An 18,599-nucleotide genomic window follows, 5' to 3' on the forward strand; every position below is an offset into this window, starting at 1 on the left:
TTCAGCCTGGAGAGGAGAAGGGTCTGGGGACACCTTATTGCAGCCTTTCTGTAATTAAGGCTTATAAGAAAGATGGGGGCAAACTTTTTAGCAGGGCCTGTAGTGACAGGACAAGGAGTAATGGTTGTAAACTAAAAGAAGGTAGATTTAGACTAGATGTAGGGAAGAATTTTATTTTTTTTTTTTTTTTTTTTAAGATGAGGGTGGTGAAACACTGGAACAGGTTGCCCAGAGAGGTGGAGGTGGTAGGTGCCCCATCCCTGGAAACGTTCACTTTCAGGTTGGACAGGGCTCTAAGCAACCTGATCTAGTTGAAGATGTCCCTGCTCATTGCAGGGGGGTTGGACTAGTAGATGACCTTTAAAGGTCCCTTCCAACCCAAACTATTCTATGTTTGTATGACTCTCAGTGATCTTTGAGCAATCATGACAACTGGGAGAGGTGCCCGAGGATGGAGGAAAGCAAATATCGCTGTTATTCTCAGGAAGGTCAGGAAGGAGGAACCAGGGAACTATAAGCCTGTCAGCTTCACTTTGATCCCTGGGAAGGTGCCATACAGTGGGACCTTGACAGGCTGGAGAAATGGGCTGAAGTTGAAGAAGTTCAACAAGAAGTGCAAAGTCCTGCACCTGGGGTGGCATAATCCCATTAATGTGTTGGGGGCCAGGCTGAACATGAGCCAGCAGTGTGCCTTTGCAGCAAAAAGGACCGGTGGCATCCTGGGCTGCATTAGGAGTGTTACCAGAAGGTTGAGGGAGGAGATCCTTCCCCTCTACTCAGCGGTGGTGAGGCCACACCTAGAGGACTGTGTCCGGTGCTGGGCTCCCCAGTGCAAGAGAGATCAGGAAGAAAGAATTTTAGAATTAAACCAAATGGAGAAAGCAAAGTTGCCTATTGAAGTACAATTTTAGCAAGTAATTCTAGTTTTCTTTTACTTAGTTTTATGTTTCTTTGCTAAGTTAATGAGCAAATACTTGCAAATGCTTTCTTTGCCTTCTGTCAAGCTGCTGTTACTTAAGAAGTCAGGAGCTGCCCCGTGAATCACTTTTGTTTTGTTTTGGTTTTTTTGTTTTTCCTTTTTAATAGAACCTATTTGGTAGAGATCATTAATAATTTTAAATAGTATCTGTAGTCTGGTTTGTATCCAGTGCTCCACAGGAACACTCTCATACCAGTTTTCTGACTAGTGTATATTGACATCTGGACAATGTTTGTGAAAGTGTAATTGTAGTCCCATTGTGAACACAATCCTTGCAGTAATCTATCCAAAGATATTTTAATCTGTTTGTGTGCACTATTGGACAGAGAACTTTCTGGAGGTGAAATCCCTTTTGATCAGATACTAAATTTGATTTATTATTCATATAAAATTTGACTAATTGATTTAGCGTGAATGAAATTCTAAAATCCATTTATTAGCTGTTGGGCACTGGAGTATCATTTTAGTTAGGTTTTAACACATTGAGTTCTAGATCTCAATATTATAGCATCTTTAAAATCTGGTATCACATTTGACTCTTCAATATTGGGTATATTAGGTGAGATTTCACATCTCTAGCTTAATTTTGACACCAATTTTTGAAGTTGTGATGATACTTTCAATATGACTTACGCTGCTGTTATGTTATTTTTTTGGTACTGTTTCTAATCTATCCTATTCCAATAAGCATATGATTTTCCAGGTCAGTGTGAAGTAGAATGTCTGGTATCTCTCTGTACTTGGCTTTAAGATACTACCATTTAACTTTCATGTGCTAAATAATGTTTGTGTTGAGTGCAGACAAGTATACTGTCTTATAAAACACTCTTAAATGATTCAAACATTTGAGTTCAACCAATATGTCGTCAAAGGGAAATGTATTGGGAAGAATAATACTGTTTTGATCATGTACCAGGTAGACCCTTTGGGTTCTCGGTTTTTCTCCCTGTTTGATTTATACTCCTTGGCATGCCAATCAAATAGCTTTTCTTAGAAGTGATGTCAGTGACACTGTGAAAAATGGGTGGAAGAAAGATGGCACAGTTGTAAACCCTATGAAATCTTTCCCTTTTGCTTACTTGTCTACTACACATGTCGCCTTAAGGAGAGATTTAAAATTCCATTGAGTGGGCAGTTACAAAGGTAAAATTGTGTTGCTGTCTAATTTGCTTTGTCTTAATTTCAGTGCCTGAGTTGTTCTGCTTGATCAATAATTAATCAACAGGCAGTTAATAATGCAATATATTTACGCCTTTCTGTGGTTTTTCCTCTCTGTGAAGGCCAAAATATTGTATTAATCTGTTTTGCTGGCAGCAAACTGAAGATTGACTGTGTGCTTGTACTGTACCACTTAGGGTATCTACTGTAAGGTGGTTTAGACTTTGCAAACATGCGCCAAATTCCTGATTATTGTGTCACTTCTGGTATATCCCACCCTCAGCTATGATGACAATAACAGCAGATCCTGGGGCTTCGTTGGGCCATTCCTGTGGCTGCCCCTCTCCATCACAGAAGCAGCTATACAGGCTTTGCTGGGTTGCATCTGTCCATCTCGGACAAATGAAGAGCTCGAGTCCTTGCGTGGGTAGGAGGTCTGCTGCCTTCTTCCCCCATTCCTTCCTTGCCTTCCACAGGAACACGGCGACAGCTCTGGGCTTTGAGCCAGCCGGACACAGGAGGAGGTGTTTGGCTGTTCGGGCAGCGTTTGCTCCTCAAACAGCTGTTCCCTATCTCCTCCAAGGAAAAGGTGGCAGGCCATATGGAGGCATCCTATGGTCCAGATTCAGCCGATAGGCGCCAGTTGGACCGTGCTGGCCTAGATCGAAATGCAGGCACATCCTACTTGGTGTCTGCTATTTCTTGCAGTCAAAACGTTTTAAAGTTGGAGAACAGACAGGATAAAACATATCTTTCATTTTTGATATAGATGTTATCTTTCTTTGGACATTTATTGTTAGGCTCTCCTAATCAGTAGGTTTTAATTTATTCTATAGTCTGAACGGTTTGGATTCTGTTATACTAGCCTAAATGGCCTCTTTCCTCTAGAGAAGCAGAGATGTACTTCAAAGCGTATATGCTAGTGATAAACAAAATTTGTTTCTGCACAGTTTAAACCACGTTTGGGAGGAATAATACGTTCTCTTGTTAGTAGTATGGGCTTTTAAGTCATTTTGGGGGAAGATGGGGTTCTCAGCCACTCTCCTGGTTGAGCATGCAGTTACGCATCAGGTTTTACAGCCAATAGGATGGAGAGGAGGTTTTGTTTGTTTTTCTGTTAGTTGCTCTTATTTCTATTTTTTAACTGAGTTGTACTTTCTGGGGCAGTTGAGTTTGTCCCCAGAGATCTTGTCTGTGTCTTTTGTGGAAGTGAGTGCCTCGGCAGACATCAGGAGATCATCATGCACTTACAAGTATACTTTCTCATATAAAGTTTGTACTTACTGTGCAGATTTAATATTTTTCCTGATATAACAGCAGTTACAAATGTTTCATAAATTTAAAATATGGTAACAAGCTGACGTTTCTTAGAATGGAATACTCAGAGGATGTATTCTTTAAGCACTGCAAAATTATACAGGGGACTTATCTTTGTTAAAATTAGTAATTTAACTAAATTACAAAGTGGATTATCCTCTCCAGTCAGACTCGATGCTAATACTCCACACAGTAGGAGATTGATATGTTGCTAAGTAAACCAAAGTTTATTTTCTTGTACTATGATTTGAATGTGAGTTGAAGAGGAAGTGATAAGTTTTTAGTTTTGGGGGTGTGTGTACAATAGTTCCAGTACATCTGGTTGTAGGATTTACCATGCCCCAAATACCATGCCAGTTGTGCAGTGCAGCACCTTGGCTATAAAGTTATTGTGAGCCAAGCTTCCACCTAAGTGAGTCCTGGTATGATTTGTCTGTAAACTTGAGTAGTCGATTCACAGGTAACAAAACTTTGACCATACTGCATAATATTGATGCTTGTTAGGAAACTGTTTGGATATGGTGTGGTTGTGAATAGGAAATATTGTCCCTGTCCTTTTAAAGTAGTTCACTTCAGGCTTTCCATGACAGCATTCTATTTGTGGCTTGTGATTCACTGAATTAATAGTGGAGTTGTGTGATGAAATTGTGCATGCACATAGCACACATGTTGCTCCGAGCAAAATGAACAAGGTAAGCCTTGTACCTTGGGAGGAGCCTGAAGAGTAAATGAAACGTCATGGTATGCAGGCATAGGCCCTTGTGAGGAAACAATTAACAGTAGCTATCTCACTGTACGTGTGTGAGTGAAGTACTGCAGACTGAACCTATCAATCTAATGCTCAACATGAACACTAAACGCATACTTTGTGAGGAGATTTACCACAGGAGATAATGGTCCTAGTGTGTCTTTCTGTTACGTGAATGGGTACGGGAGGGACTGGGGAGGTTGTCTCATTGCAAAACACATCCAGTCTGAGGCCAGCTTGCTCTCCCGCTTCATCCCTTCAGCCCTTAGTGGGGCTGCATTCAGCTTTCAGTGATTTTGTAGAAGGACAGGAAAAGGTATAGACAACTTGGTCCCTAATTTAAGTGTCATATCCAAGTAACTTCTTTTCTGGGAAAGATTAGTATTTTAGAATCCTCTATGTTAAGAAGTATTCTGCAAATAAGAGTGATCAAGAAGTGGATGTTAAAAAGTCCATCACTGTCTTGCCTCTATTTAATAAAAGAGATGCCACAGGATGGCAGGCAGGGTACTCGTTTGTAATCAGTCCAAAGATATTTCTGTGTACAACGTCAGCCAAATGGTAATGTCCACTTTGCATGTGGAGTAGGTTGTCAGTCCTTCAGACCCTTGAGTTAGTTGATGTCATGGTTTGAGTTGCCTGTTATGCCACTGCTGTCTCATTAGCTAGGAACTATTTTTGCAGGTAGAAGGTACAGAAAAAGGAACTGTGCAGTTAAATTCCATTGCACCAGAAGGAGTCATTCCACTCTGCTTCCGCTGCATGAATCCCCTAATAGTCTGGAACAGTGCTTTCTTGTGTATATTGGCAGAAAGTAAATAAAAATTGCTGACATAAAGAATAAGCAAGAATATTATTTAGATTTAATAAGTTTCAATCCTGTGGTACCTTTTTAATTTTAAGATTAGTTCTACAAGGTTTTGCAAAGTAGGATGATCTTTCATCCATTAGAGAAGTCATATAAACAGCACAGGTTTGTGGATATAATTCCTAGTGCTCCATGAATTGGGCTGTTTGGAAATTCCAGAGCATGCCACTGTAGTTCTAAACTCTTATTACAAAGTAAAATAATCTTTGGCTTTGTCTCCTGTCTTGTAGAGTGAACTGGCTTTCCCTTGTTAGGTTAGGCAGCGTATGTCCAATGGAAAAAGTGAATTCTTGTTTCCCTGTAGATCACTAGGATCCTCCATTCTGAATTCTTTATTTTACTTAGCTTTAGGGCAGTTAAAGCCTCAGCAGCTCCACAGAGAGGAGTTTCTCTTCAAGGCTGCTGCTTCAAAGGATTTCCAGAGCTGGGAAAGGGACAGTAACCAGCAAATGCTGACAGATCTTCCTGCTTCTGGCCCTGAAGTGTGTGTGTGTGGTGTGTGTTTGTGTTTTTGTACACCTACACATTGGCCTGAAACCATCAAGTAGCATCCAACAAGGCTCATAACGAAATCTTCCCATGTTAATGAGTACATTGGAAAAAGGGGAGAATCTGCAAAGAAGAGAAGGAAAAAATCGTTTGGTCAAAAGGAATGAACCCTTGGGCTTTATGTTCAAAGGAATGAAACTTAACAAGGTGGAAGCTTAAACTGGTTTTGGCTTTAACTGTTTCAAGCACCCTTAGTGTTTTGGGGGCTGAGAGGAGTGTGGAGTGATAGGCCATCCCCTCCCAGTATAATCTCAACACTTCATCTGATGCTTTCCTGGGATAGAAGCGGAGCTGTCTCTACTTCAACTGTATACAAGAGGTTTTTGAGAATATTGAAATCTGATTTAGTAATATTGATGCAGTGATTGCCCGCAGTTTTGCCTTGGACTTGTGAGTACTTGAAATATTCTTCACAGAAATCCATCCATCTCTGTCTCTACAAACTCAGGAAACCAACAAAAACAAGGGTTTGGTGGTTGGGGTTTTTTTTCAGTTGTGTATTAGAACAAAGTAGTAGATGACTCCAAGGGTGAGCTTATCTCAGCTGAGAGGTGGTGTCTTTTCAAAAAAGCCCACTAACTGATCACATCCAGTGATTCAGTTTTTTCTTACTCGGAGTATACAAGGGCTAATGGCACAAAGGAACATACTGGCCAATATGACTTCACGTGGAAATGTATCAGTTCTTTTCAAGACATCTAGCAGCATAGGTATGAACACAAATTTAACGCTACGTGAACTTGTACTCTGATTTTACTCAGACATTCTATTGCATGTTATAGTAATGGCACGTGTACTTTGCATCACTTGGTAAACAAGCAAATATTAAGCTAATGTTAATGGAAATTCCTTGTCAAGATTAGGAGCTCTGGCAAATGAGCTTTGGCATACTGGGGTTGGATGAGGTAAGGGGTTACTGCCTCTAATAGTGTGGCCACTGTTTTATGGGAGGTTAATGCCCACGTAGGCTTGGTAGCAGCAGTGAAGGTTATGATGGTGTCTTGGCTAGAAAGGCATCCACCCTTTCTACAGTGAAGCCTTCATGCTATCCAAATACAAACGAGCCTTCTCAAAAGTGGAGGAGTACTCCAGCATCTAATTTGTAAGACTTGAGCATCATTATCCTGTGATGTCCATCCAGAAACATGGTGGAGAAATTATTCATGCAAAGGCCCCTATGGGGCATGAGGTGTTGTGCTTTCTTGTGAGACGAGAACCCCTTGATATTACTGCTTCCCAGAAAGAGAAAAATGTCTGAAAGTATCTTTTTCTTATCTTTTTGGTTTTTTTACTTCTCCCCTCCCCCTTTTTTCTCTAGTTGCCATACTGAGTAACTGGCTTCTAGTCTGATAGTGTTTTAGGTGACTAGAATAACAGTCTGTCTCTTTCCGCAGTGGCTGCAGACAATCTGGCAGCAATCACTGTTACTTTTTAATATTTCTGGTTATTTTGAGATATCCTCCAAATGTCTCAAAGAAGGCTTGGAACGCTGAAGGGGAACAAGATTTTTTTTTTTTTAAAAAAAAAAAAAAATTATTATTCAGGAATAGCAGCATTAGGAGGAAACTGAAATTCAGCATGCCACTGTTTGTTTTTGCAGTGGCCATCACCCTGATTGCCAGCTCTGACAATATTTTCACAGAAAGGGTAACGAAATAGATGGTATTTGTTCTTTATAATAACTCTTTCAGTAGAATGTCAGGACCTGCATCTAAATGAATATATTCACATTTTCATGTTCCCATTTTTTAAAGTTTCCCCTCCCAACTTCCTGAAACTATTTCATACAGACTTGGTAACTTAAAATTGGGGTTCATGTAGTGGATAATGTCACATTTCAAAGCTAATCTGTAGAGACCTAGCTGTGTGAACCTATAAAAGCTAGATATGATTTTTTTATGTATTAAGTGTTTGTTTAGTTTAAATATGTCTGTGTCTTTTTTGATCAGCCTGAGCAATTTGCATGCTATGCAGCAGTCATCTTCGATACTTTATTAAATATCTGTCAATTATAAATATCAAGGTTTTACATTAATGTCAAGATAGTACATCAAAAATTCATGGAATATGTGACTTTTTTCAAGGGTATTTAATACTTAATGCATTTGTGTCATTTTTCTTTCTAGATATATTGACAGGTTTTATTAAGTGTTTGTTAGGGAGATTTCATTTTTACCAAGGGACTATAAAGAGAAGCTGCATACTAAATCAATTTTTTAATCAGAATATTGTTCTTTTTTGTGTGTTTTCAGATTCTTGTAATCTATAGGGGTTTTAAGTTACATAATAAAATAGTCCAAGTCAGAAATAAAATATGCTGACGTATCTTAACTTTAAAATAGCTACTAGAATATTGTACTGCAGAATGTTATAAATATGGTAATTGTGTACACTGGGGTTTTATTCTGCCTGGTGTCTTTTAAGACCATATATTTTGTCCTTTATTGTAATTTACTAGTGGTTTTGTGTGAATTATGTCTGGACGGTCTCCATATAGCGGCAGTCTCTAAGTTTCACAGATTTACAAATGAGGAGCATTACGGAGTGTTTGGTGGCATCCCGAATCTTGGCCCATGGGTTGCGTGTTTAACCTGCTCATTACGGCGGACTACTTACGTCAAATAAGCAATTAACCAGGCTGCAATCTGCTGAGTTATAACAGATCTTTTCTGAGGGAGGAGGACAATGGCAACGCGTATATATCGTGCTTCCTATAGGTATTTGCCCCCTGTTGGGGTTGAGCACGTTGGTGGGCGCTGCCCACGTACTGCTCGGGCAGTGAAAACCACATCTGCGCCCTTCAGCCGACGGTAGCCTCAGTCGTGCCGCTTTACTCGCAGTGCATTGTGAACACAGCGATTGTCGTTTGCAAAATAATTTGGAAAGCGGCTGGTTGCGAGGAGGGAGAGAGCAGAAGAGCGCAGAGGGCAGCAGACAGGGGTTATCCGTTGGCATACCTGGGGTCTTGCTCCTGCGATAAACTTGCCGGACCCCCCGTTTGAACTAAGGCAAACGTGCCCGTGCGCTAAAGGCGACTTATCCAAAACTAGGCGCTCAGAGTGTGGGAATAACATCCGAGGGCCGCTGCGGAGCCGCTTCGCTTTCACGCCTTGCCCCCCCCCGAGCCGGGGCGCAGGGCGGGGGGGCCGGCGCGGCTGGGCCCGCACCGCGGCGGCGGCGCCGGCAGGGGGCAGTGCGGGGCCGTGCGGGGCCGAGGCGGGGGGCGCTTTCGGCCGGTGCGGCACGCGGTCCGCCAGGCAGCGGGCGGGGGCGCTGGGGGTGCGGGACCCGGGCGGCTCCGCTCCTGGGAAGCGCCTGCCTTGCGGCCTCGGGTGTCCCGACCCTCCGCAGCCGACGGCCGCGCAGCAGATGAGGACACCATGGTGTTCAAAGTGAAGCTGGTGGGCTCGTACGTGTCGCTGCTGGCGCTGGCTTCCGCTGCTCGGCTTATCGAGCCGCTGTAAAGATAGGCTTAACGCGAGCAATAAAAGTTGAAATTAAAGCGGCATAAAGGAATGATATTAAGGTGGTATTTGGATTTAAGATTGTTATTTCCAGCCGAAGGCAGCGCTGCGGCGTTGGCCGGGGGAGCGGAGCCGGGAGCGCCGTGCTGCAGCGGGGGTCGCTCGGGCTGCCGGGGCCGGTCTACCGAGACGGAGGGGAAGGAGCCCCGCGACACGGGTTGCAGCCGAGCTCCGGTGGGGGGGTCACCCGGTGACCGTATCATCGGTGTGAAGGGAAATCATATGGAGTGCTTGAAAAAGAAAAAAGAAAAAGTGAGGGAAGGGAGAGGAGGCGCTGGGATTGCGAACTTCTGTCGCGTTCCAGAGAAAGCTCATCCAAAGGGTTAACCGGAGGGGCTGAGGGAGAGCGGGCACCTGGGACCTCACACCCCATTGGCAGTCTTTTGTAATATATAATTTGCCTAAAATTGCGCACTGAGCACAAGCTTTTGTTTTCTAATTGATTTACGGTTTGAGCCACTTTTACCTCATCCCCTACTGTCCTGCACACGGTGCCAGCAAGTACATTACGGTGAGAAATGATAAATTACCATGCACTTGTGATGCTAATGCATCAAGAGTAAAAAACTGCATACTACATGGAGCTTCATGCATTAAGAGTGCCGCAAAGATAGAGCTATGCAAAAAATCATTTGTATCTTCTGAAATAACCGTTTGATCATTTACTTCAATTCGTCTCTGAGACATAATTGAACCTGAAGATTAAAATTTATGCTATTATGGCTTTCCATTTGTGAATTGGAACCCAGTTCTAAAGAACGTGTGTGAGTGTGGGCTTAAAGCTGCCTGTATTTTTGGAGCTTTTAATAAGTTGATTGATCAGAAAAGTAACAGGTATTACAGCTTCTTAATGCCTTGTTAAAACCTAAATATTTTGCTTGTTAATTACAACTACAGCATGCATTCTCAAAGGCATTGCAGTGCTTTTAGATAGGAGCATGTGTAGATGGGTTGATGTAGATACTAAGCAGCATTTCTCACCAAAACTATTTAAACATGTTAATCTGTTTTTATTTCAGAGGTATAGTGCAGCTTTTATGGAGTAACAACTTTACAGGTATCGAGGAAGAATGAAATCTTGTATAATTTTTCTTGCACTTGTGAAATACCTTACTGGTATCCCAGAGAAAAGGAAAATGTGGAAGTTGGTGAAACCTAATGTATGCTTATTGTCTGGTATCTGTCCCCCACCCTGCATCAAGGGCTGGATTTTTTTTTTACCTTCACATATGCAGTCCACCTTAAATTTTTTATTTTTGTACGATGTCTGTGGGTTCCAGTCTTGAAATATGAAGAAACAGATTTATGGCGGCTGCTGGGCACAACAAATTAAGTTGACAGTGATGTATGAGAGCATAATAGCATGATGATCCCTCTGTAGCACGGCTGGACGCCTCCTGCTTCATTTGGCTCTTGTTAGGATCTGTTAGGCAGCTAAATAATGAAATTCTGCTGACTGATTTCTGATTTCTCTTTTCTTTTTCTTTTCACCTTTTCTGAAACTTGCATTTCCCAGACCCATCCTAATGCCAGCAAACTGCCCTTAAAGGATTCTTTCACTTATGATGACTACAGGTTGGTCTGTCTTTTAATACTATTTTTATATATATATATATATATATATATATACACATACATGTACATAAACATAAATAAGCTGTGGGCCCCTAGAAATGCTTCATTGGTGGGGAAGCCCTGTTGTTACTGAAATATTAAATGTAGGATTTGATACTAATACACTTTCTTAATGAAGAAGAAGGTAAAATAAATATGCAGATTTTAATTGTTACAAAGGAATAGTCATTATGAGCCATAATTTAGCCAACTGGCACGCATAGTCTGAGATTAGTAAGGTAATCCATTGTTTCTTAAGAAAATAATTCAGCTGAAAGTGCAGGAGCTTGGGGTTTGGGTTTGGGGATTTTTTGTAATTTCTTCTTTTATAAACGGCTTTACCAGCAAATAGTAGTAAGAACTAGTATTTATAGTGGCTGTTGGTCAAGGAGAGCTTGAGAACTTCAGTTGTACATGTGAGGTATGAGTCACTTGAAGGTGCTATAGGGGGTGATAAAAATATGAATAATTAAGATAATGAGAGCTTTAATTCTGTTAAGTGATTAAAATAACCTGAATAAAAGGCATTCATGAGGTCTTACAGGGATTATTTTTTTTTAGCCTAGTTGTACTTTTGGGCAAGTCTATGAAAGCGGGATTTCCAGAGCATGCCTCCTTCACTTATAGGGTCACCGAGGAACACACCAACTTAGGTGTGAAGTGGTCTAAAATTTTGCAGATAAATTACTATTAAAAATAAACATACTGCTATTATGTTTCAGTCAGTGTTTGTATATCAAAATTATCCACAATTTTAACTTGCTTTTTAGAATTAAGTAGCTTTCAATTTGATGGTAACTTTCTTAGCAATCTGTAGTCCTTCTGAAAAAATTCTTCTGAAAGCTTAATACTGTATATTAAATACTCGTTAGTAGTGGATTCTGTGGGAGTTAAAATTATTTTGACCTTCTTCTGGTGGTATTCTTCTCCCCCCCCCTCAAAAAACGACAACAGATATATGTATGAAGGCCAGAACACAGTGAAACTAAGATTTTTTTTTCCCATCATGCATTTAATATTAATTTTTCTGAACTAAAATAAAAGTGAAATTTTAGAAAATACTAGAAAAGCTTTTCTGAAGATTCTTATGTTTGAATAGTTAGCCTGTAGGCTGTTTGCTTAACCTGTTGTAGGAGGGTTTTGAATGCTGTTGGTGTGCTACACTGTGACACTTTCTTTGTTCTTTTTACCTATGTATCTGTTCAGAGTATTGGGGCTTTTTTTTTTTCTTTTTAGTCTCTTAAGCAGAAAATATAGCCATACTGATCTAAGCCAAAAGTTCGCAGACTGAAGAGCAGAGTTTACCAGAATATCATGCAAGTGTCAGGTTATGACACCGGCTTCCAGGTCATGCAGCACGTCAGCTTTTTAGGGAGTGAGGAGCAGAAATATGTCCTGGCTCTTACAAGAGTCTGCACATAGATGAGAGGTACTGCTGTCAAGCAGTAGCTGTGAACTGCTTTGAAGCTTGCAGGAATAGCTGACCCCAGGTCCAGGATGTGTGGTTAGAGGTATGTGTGCAGTGAAGGGATGGGGAAGCAGGAGGTGGCATGGGGGTGGGTCCTGATTAAGGTAATAGAAGGTATGAAGGCTCTGTTGCAAAAAGCGCAGAAGAGGGGTGGGACTGCCATCCCAATTTGGAGATTGGTCTATTTGTAAGTTTTGGAAACAGGAGCTGCTACTTCTCCTGCAAGTTGTAATGCCTTCTGCTGTGTGATGTTCAAGAAAACGGAGTTCGGAAACTCCCAGCCTAAATGATTGCTTCGGGTTGGATTACAGCCAGTCATATTTTGACAATTTGAATGTTGACCACGTAATGTTTTTAATTTTTGTAGATGGGCCGTTTCCTCTGTTATGACACGGCAGAACCAGATTCCAACAGAAGATGGTTCCAGAGTTACATTGGCTCTAATACCTTTATGGGACATGTGTAATCATACTAATGGATTGGTAAGGATTTCTTCAGTGTTGCTGAAAGGCTTTAGGGCTTAAGTATTAAGCCTTTCAACTGCCATAGAACAGTTTAATAACACTTTTCATTATGCTTCTTAACATAGGGGTTTTATCTTCCCAAGCGACTCTAAAAAAACTAATATCTGAAAGAAAGTTTTGTCAGTTTCTTAAACATCTTATGATAGCTTTTTCAGGGGGAACTTTCTTCATCTTCAGGGAGAACTTTCTTCACCTAGAGAAAACTTCAGAAGTGATTGGATGCTTGCATATCTCCTATACATGTAATGCACCTTTAAAAGTTTTCAGTTACATGATACCTTTTTTCCAGCCAAGTCTGAATATTTTTCTGATATGGAGTTTCATTTCTGACAGGCTGAAAAAGATTCACAGGACTGGATAGATGTGTTCTGAGAATAGCAAAGCAGACAATGACGGAGGTTGCCTCTTGTAGCTACCACAAGGGAAAGTGGTTAGAAATTTGCAACTAAGAAATACTGCCTGCTCTCCTAACCATGCCCAAAGAGCCTTGTTATGGAGACAGAAACAACAAGAACAAAGCCTGGTTCAACAAAAACAGTACATCTGTTACTACATCAAAGAAACAAAATGCAAAAATACTACTTTAGGGCATATTAAACATTTAAAAGGCGACATATGTGTATAGAAAGTCAGACCTGCTGACATTTTGGCTTACATGAGCTAATTCAGAGGATGAGGTCTTGATTTCATTAACAGGCTAGTTAATGTTGAAGTGAGGAAATGGAAATCTCTAAGAGGATGGTTTATCAATGTTGTTTAGCCATTCTCAGGTACACTTCAGAATTCATACTCCAAGTGTGTTTCCAGTAGATAGTATTACTTATCGTAGACAGTGGATATGACCATGCTATTCAAGCAATCTGGTTCTTTTGTGGGAGAGTAGACCTGAGTGTTAGGAGAGCAGCATGTGTTAGTATTGTTGGTATAAGAAAAGCCTGGTTTAAAAGAACAAATTTTAAAGCAGGTTGATTTTCACTTGACATTTAGCTGATTTATTGTTACTGTGACTGTACCAAATACAGCATGGTAGGCTAGGCTACAAAGTTGCAAGTGTTTGGAGGTTTTTATGTATTTCTTTTTCCTTATTAAAAGGTGATTACTTGTTGCTCTTTAACACTGATTCTTGTCTTTTGCTATTTGTTATGCAATCTCATAATTTCGATTTAGCAATAAAGCTTGTAAAAGAGTCTCCAGTATAAAGAAAATTGGTTAAAAATCAGAAATATATATTTTTGTAATAGAAGTCTTAGCTGCAAGCGTAAGTACTTCCTGTACCCTCTTCCTGCTGGGCATCTCTTTCGGATGCTTTTGCAGAGACTTGTCTGTATTCATTAGACAACTCTTAATGAATACCTTCAAAGTTGTGATTAGAGGAAAGAGGAAGAGAATTAAGGTTCTAGGAGGGAAAAACTTAAGTAGTCTATATTAAAAGAGCAGTAGTTATGTTGTTTTAATCATTCAAGCTTCTATTTAAATTGATAAAGTAATTTTTATTTTTATTATGCTGTTTAACAATGGGTTTGATATGGAGCCAGCCTCTGGAGCTAAACCTGCTAATGCAGTAGTATATCAGGGTTGAAAGCATTTTTTTATGCTGAAGTGTATCCTAAAGGGGTGGGGGGTGCGCTTATATATTTTGTATGTATATACAGACTTCGCTCATTTGTTTCATAGTTCTACAGAAAATAGATCAAATGGTTATAGATTTAGGAAGGATAAACAACTGTAATATTGATGATGGGCTAAGAAAAGCTACTAAGCCTATTTTTGTCATGTGCTAGTTTCCTTGTACTGTTAGAAATAGGGGGAAAAAACTGCTAAGGTAACTGTAAGCTGCTAAGATAACTGTAAGCTGTCTGTGTGGTAGTTTATATTACTGCAAAGTGAGATGAGGGTGGGTTCTTCTCGAATCATCGCGCATCCCTTTAAAATACATCAAGGGAATTGTTCTTCACTGCAGGAAAGTAAGAAACAAAAGATGGCGTTGTATGCACCCCTCTAGTCTATTCCAAACATAGTGCTGAAATACTTCTGGAGTCAATCAGCTACTATGTATCGCTGTTCTTGTTTTTTTCCGCAAGACCCGTTTCCATGAGCTAGATAATAAAATGCTCGTTGGGTTTTAACTGAAGCTAGGTCCATCCAGCTTTTTCTTGCTTCTGACACTATTAATTAGATCAACCTGCCTCTAAGAACTATATCAAAATGGTTGTCTTCATGCATTTCTCATTATTATTCTTTAGTAGGATTGTATTTTGACAGTCAGAGGTTGATTACCAGTTCTGGCAGAGCTTTGAATAAGCTACATTCTGCCTGTTGGGCTGGGTCCATCCTTAATCACTGACCAAGCAGACTATTGCATGCTTTATACACAACTTGAAATTCATGTATCAGTCTGCTTCAGAAATAAAACTGAAGGGATGCAATTTGTCAGCTATCATGTGGGAAGAGAAGTAAACACCCTGTTAATTCTCTTACGTGACTGCTATTAAAAGAAAGAGGAAATAAGAGTCTAGTGCTCCATTATGCTTTATAGAAGAGCCTTTCAGAAGCGCTGCTGGTTTGTCTGTTGGTATTTAAAAAAAAAAAACCACCAAAGGCAAGAATAAAAAATAATCCAAAAAATGAGCAGTACTCTAGTGAAGCATGCTTAAACTGACAGAATCCTCCTCTTAATGTACTGGAATTTCCCCAGTCCTTGAAAGCCTCCTGTTCCACAGGCATTTCAAGAGACTACAATGGACTTTTCATGTTTGGAAGTATTTCACTGAGTTCATACGCTAAGAAAATTTCAGGACAGGTCAAGTGCTTGTCAAGAGTTCCCTTTTTTTGAATAGAAAGTTACAGTTTTTCAGAAGATGACTGTATTTGAACTTGGAAGTTCAAATAAAGAACATTTATCATAGCGAAGGTAAATCCTCTAGCACTTGTAACCTGCAATTCAGGGTTAGGTAACCTTCTAAACGAGAGATCTTAATTAAAAATTGTTCAGTCTAGCATAGTAAATGTACAGGAATTTCTGTGTTCAACTACTACAGCCTGTGTTTTGCAGCAGGCCGTACTGCAGGACTCTCATGTTCTTTTCAGATCTCAACGTACCACAAACACATTAATAGACCCAAGGTGGTGGCATCCACATGCAGAGCAGTTCTGCAGGCCTCCACAGGGCCAGGCTGCCGTGTTGGATTTGCTGGATTGGAGACAGGTTCCCCATGCTCACTTTGAAAGCACTGTTTTGGCTGACAAATGCACGCTTGATGGTGCAAGCAGCACAACACTGTTAACATAGAAACCATCAACCAAGTCTTCAAAATAATCCATGGACTTCTGTCTTTGGACAAACTGCATCCAAGATGGGAATCAGGATATACTGCAACTCACATGTCAGCTTACAAAACAGTATGTTTTAATTTACAAGGGATGAGAGAGAGTCTTCAGCTTCTTCTAGGTTTTTCCCCAGGCCCAGAGCTTATTATTCCCTAAGCTAGCTCTGTCAGTACTGAATTCAGAATACCTACCATAAAAGTTGCTTCCTGATTGTTCAGCAGCTTATGTTCCATCCTATGGCTGCCTCTGCGCCGGCATCTTTGGTAATACTATTCAAGAACAAGCTGTTTGTCATTTTATGAAAGTATTACAATTTTTGATAGCTTCACTTGTTAGTGTGACCCCTTTACAGTTTTGTAATTTTTTTGGAGAAGTACAGGTTGGTTAGAAGAGTTTATCCTCCTCCATTGCCTGCTACCATCAAAAAAATCCTTTTAGCATTTTAAGAGTGTTACCTAACTTTTAGATAAAGGGATTATTTGCAAGCAAATTATAATTCTCTGAAGATTGTATCCCCTAAAGATCCACAGTTCTATAATCCTTTTTCATTGAGAGATCAAATATGTTGGCAGCTGAAGGATAAAGCACAGCATATAGAGCTGTCAGTGCCTTGCTCCGTTGGGTCTCATGGGAGTGACTGAAAGCTCCAGAACTTTTTAACAAGCTGCTGGCTTTAGCACGGGACTGTCTGTGGTCTATGGAGGGTACTTTCCTCAGAGCCTTCTGTTCACTTCAGGTAAGTTATTTCCTCCATTAGCTTTCTTTAATGCAGAGGTATTTTTGAAACGAGACTGCTCAGAAATCATAAAACTATCACTACCAGCTATATTATATTGTATAGAGAGAAATGTATGCAATTGCTATTGTTAATACCTATTTCCCATAGGACAATGTTTGTCAATGGCAGGAGAGAGAAATACAAAATGCTAAAGGTGCTTTTGTTACTCTTCCCTTGGATAGATCACCACAGGCTACAATTTAGAAGATGACCGGTGTGAATGTGTAGCGCTTCAGGATTTCAAGGCTGGAGAACAGGTAATGTGAAGTTATCTACATAATTATTCTTTAATTAAGTTTTGTGGACACCTGGCAACTCCCTACAAAATTTTAATACCAGAGTGGTATGGATTAAGCCCTGCTACGTGTGAATTTTATTATGCTGAGCTAATTTTCTGTGAAAATGCTACCAAACCAAGTAAATGTGTGTTTTTCAGAATAAAATATTTTCTATCACTTGATAGATAGCAGCTTTAGGAGAGTTTTGGCTCCTCATATTTTAGAGAAGTAGTTGAAATATTTAATCATTGGTAAATGCACTTACACAGACGTTAAGTTTGGTATTCTGGATGAGATTAATAAAAGGCCATAATATCCAAACGTCCAAAGATAAATGTAATTTAAATTTGGGGTGTCACTTTATCTGCAATAGCAGATTGTAGAGTCTTTCTTACCAGTGTTGTTAGTTTGTATTTCTTGTTAGTCTTCATTTAACAAGAGGTTAAAGGCAGTATGTTTGCAAGTCATTTTACCCATGTTGTTATTCCCATGTTTAGTGAAAATTAGAAAGGACCAAGAAATATACACCCTCCCTTTCACACAGGCATGCACACATGTACGCACCCCTTCATCCTGCAACAGAAAGTACCACGGGAGATCTTGCAAAGATGCATGGAATAGTCCAGAATCCAGTATTTTGTTCAGAACTGCTAAGAAACAGAAATGGGCGTTAAAACTAGTGATGCATTGAAGACAGTGGTTCCAGCAGTGTAGGAAATCTCTGCTAGGAGGGTTCCTGTGCTGTGTCAGCAGCCAGCCTAAACCCTCAAGTGTAGTAGCACTCCGCTTTTCCTGCTGCTTGTGCAACTGCATTCAGCATGCCCAGAAAAAGAGTTTGTCTATGAAACATCCCAAAATGTTTTGTAACTCAGTCTCTGAGTTTAGTGTATTATTTTGCGAGCCTTACACTTGATAATATTTTGATTTTCTTTTTTATTATGTATTGTTACCTTCTTTTTTAACAAAGACGTATACCTGAAGAATTTTTTTTTAAGTGTGTCTTTCCAGTGGTATATTTATCCTCATTGCTATGCTGGGGTTTACAGTGATTGTATGTTTTTTTTGTTGCTTTTAGAATTTGTTATGGTAGTCAAATATTTGCTGTTTTTTCCAATACCGGTATGATGAGTTAAAAGGGGTCCACAGTTTTTCCAGAAGTGATCCAATTTGTAATTTTCCACAGCTGGCAATGGATGTGTCATATAGCTGTTCTGGCTGCTTTCTCCATTTTAATTATAGAGGCTTCCACTATTTCAGTTTTATTAAAATAAACTACTAAAGTAGTTTCACTTTGTCTGCTATTTATCGGACTTTTTTTTTTATTATTTCTGTGCAAACTTTAACTGTTTATTGACATCATTAAAGTGCTTTAATTAAATAATGCTTCACTCTTTTAATATACTCTGCAGATGTTATTTCTTACAGTTTCAGCAGGAAGAGTGTATGATCCCTGCTTTTACTACTAAA

General features: G+C 39.9%; 1 protein-coding gene across 4 annotated transcripts in view; it reads left to right on the plus strand.

The window, feature by feature from the left end:
• The window catches only part of SETD3 (SET domain containing 3, actin histidine methyltransferase), a 63,775-nt gene that overhangs the window by 38,058 nt on the left and 7,118 nt on the right, over positions 1-18,599 (plus strand). For all 4 annotated transcript variants that reach the window (XM_037393747.1, XM_037393746.1, XM_037393745.1 and 1 more), the window contains 3 exons: positions 10,660-10,718; positions 12,593-12,707; positions 17,037-17,111. In XM_037393747.1, the coding sequence (XP_037249644.1) occupies positions 10,660-10,718; positions 12,593-12,707; positions 17,037-17,111 (249 nt within the window). The remainder of the gene's footprint in view (positions 1-10,659; positions 10,719-12,592; positions 12,708-17,036; positions 17,112-18,599) is intronic.

The sequence above is a fragment of the Falco rusticolus genome, chromosome 7, assembly GCF_015220075.1.
Source record: "Falco rusticolus isolate bFalRus1 chromosome 7, bFalRus1.pri, whole genome shotgun sequence".
NCBI lineage: Eukaryota > Metazoa > Chordata > Aves > Falconiformes > Falconidae > Falco > Falco rusticolus.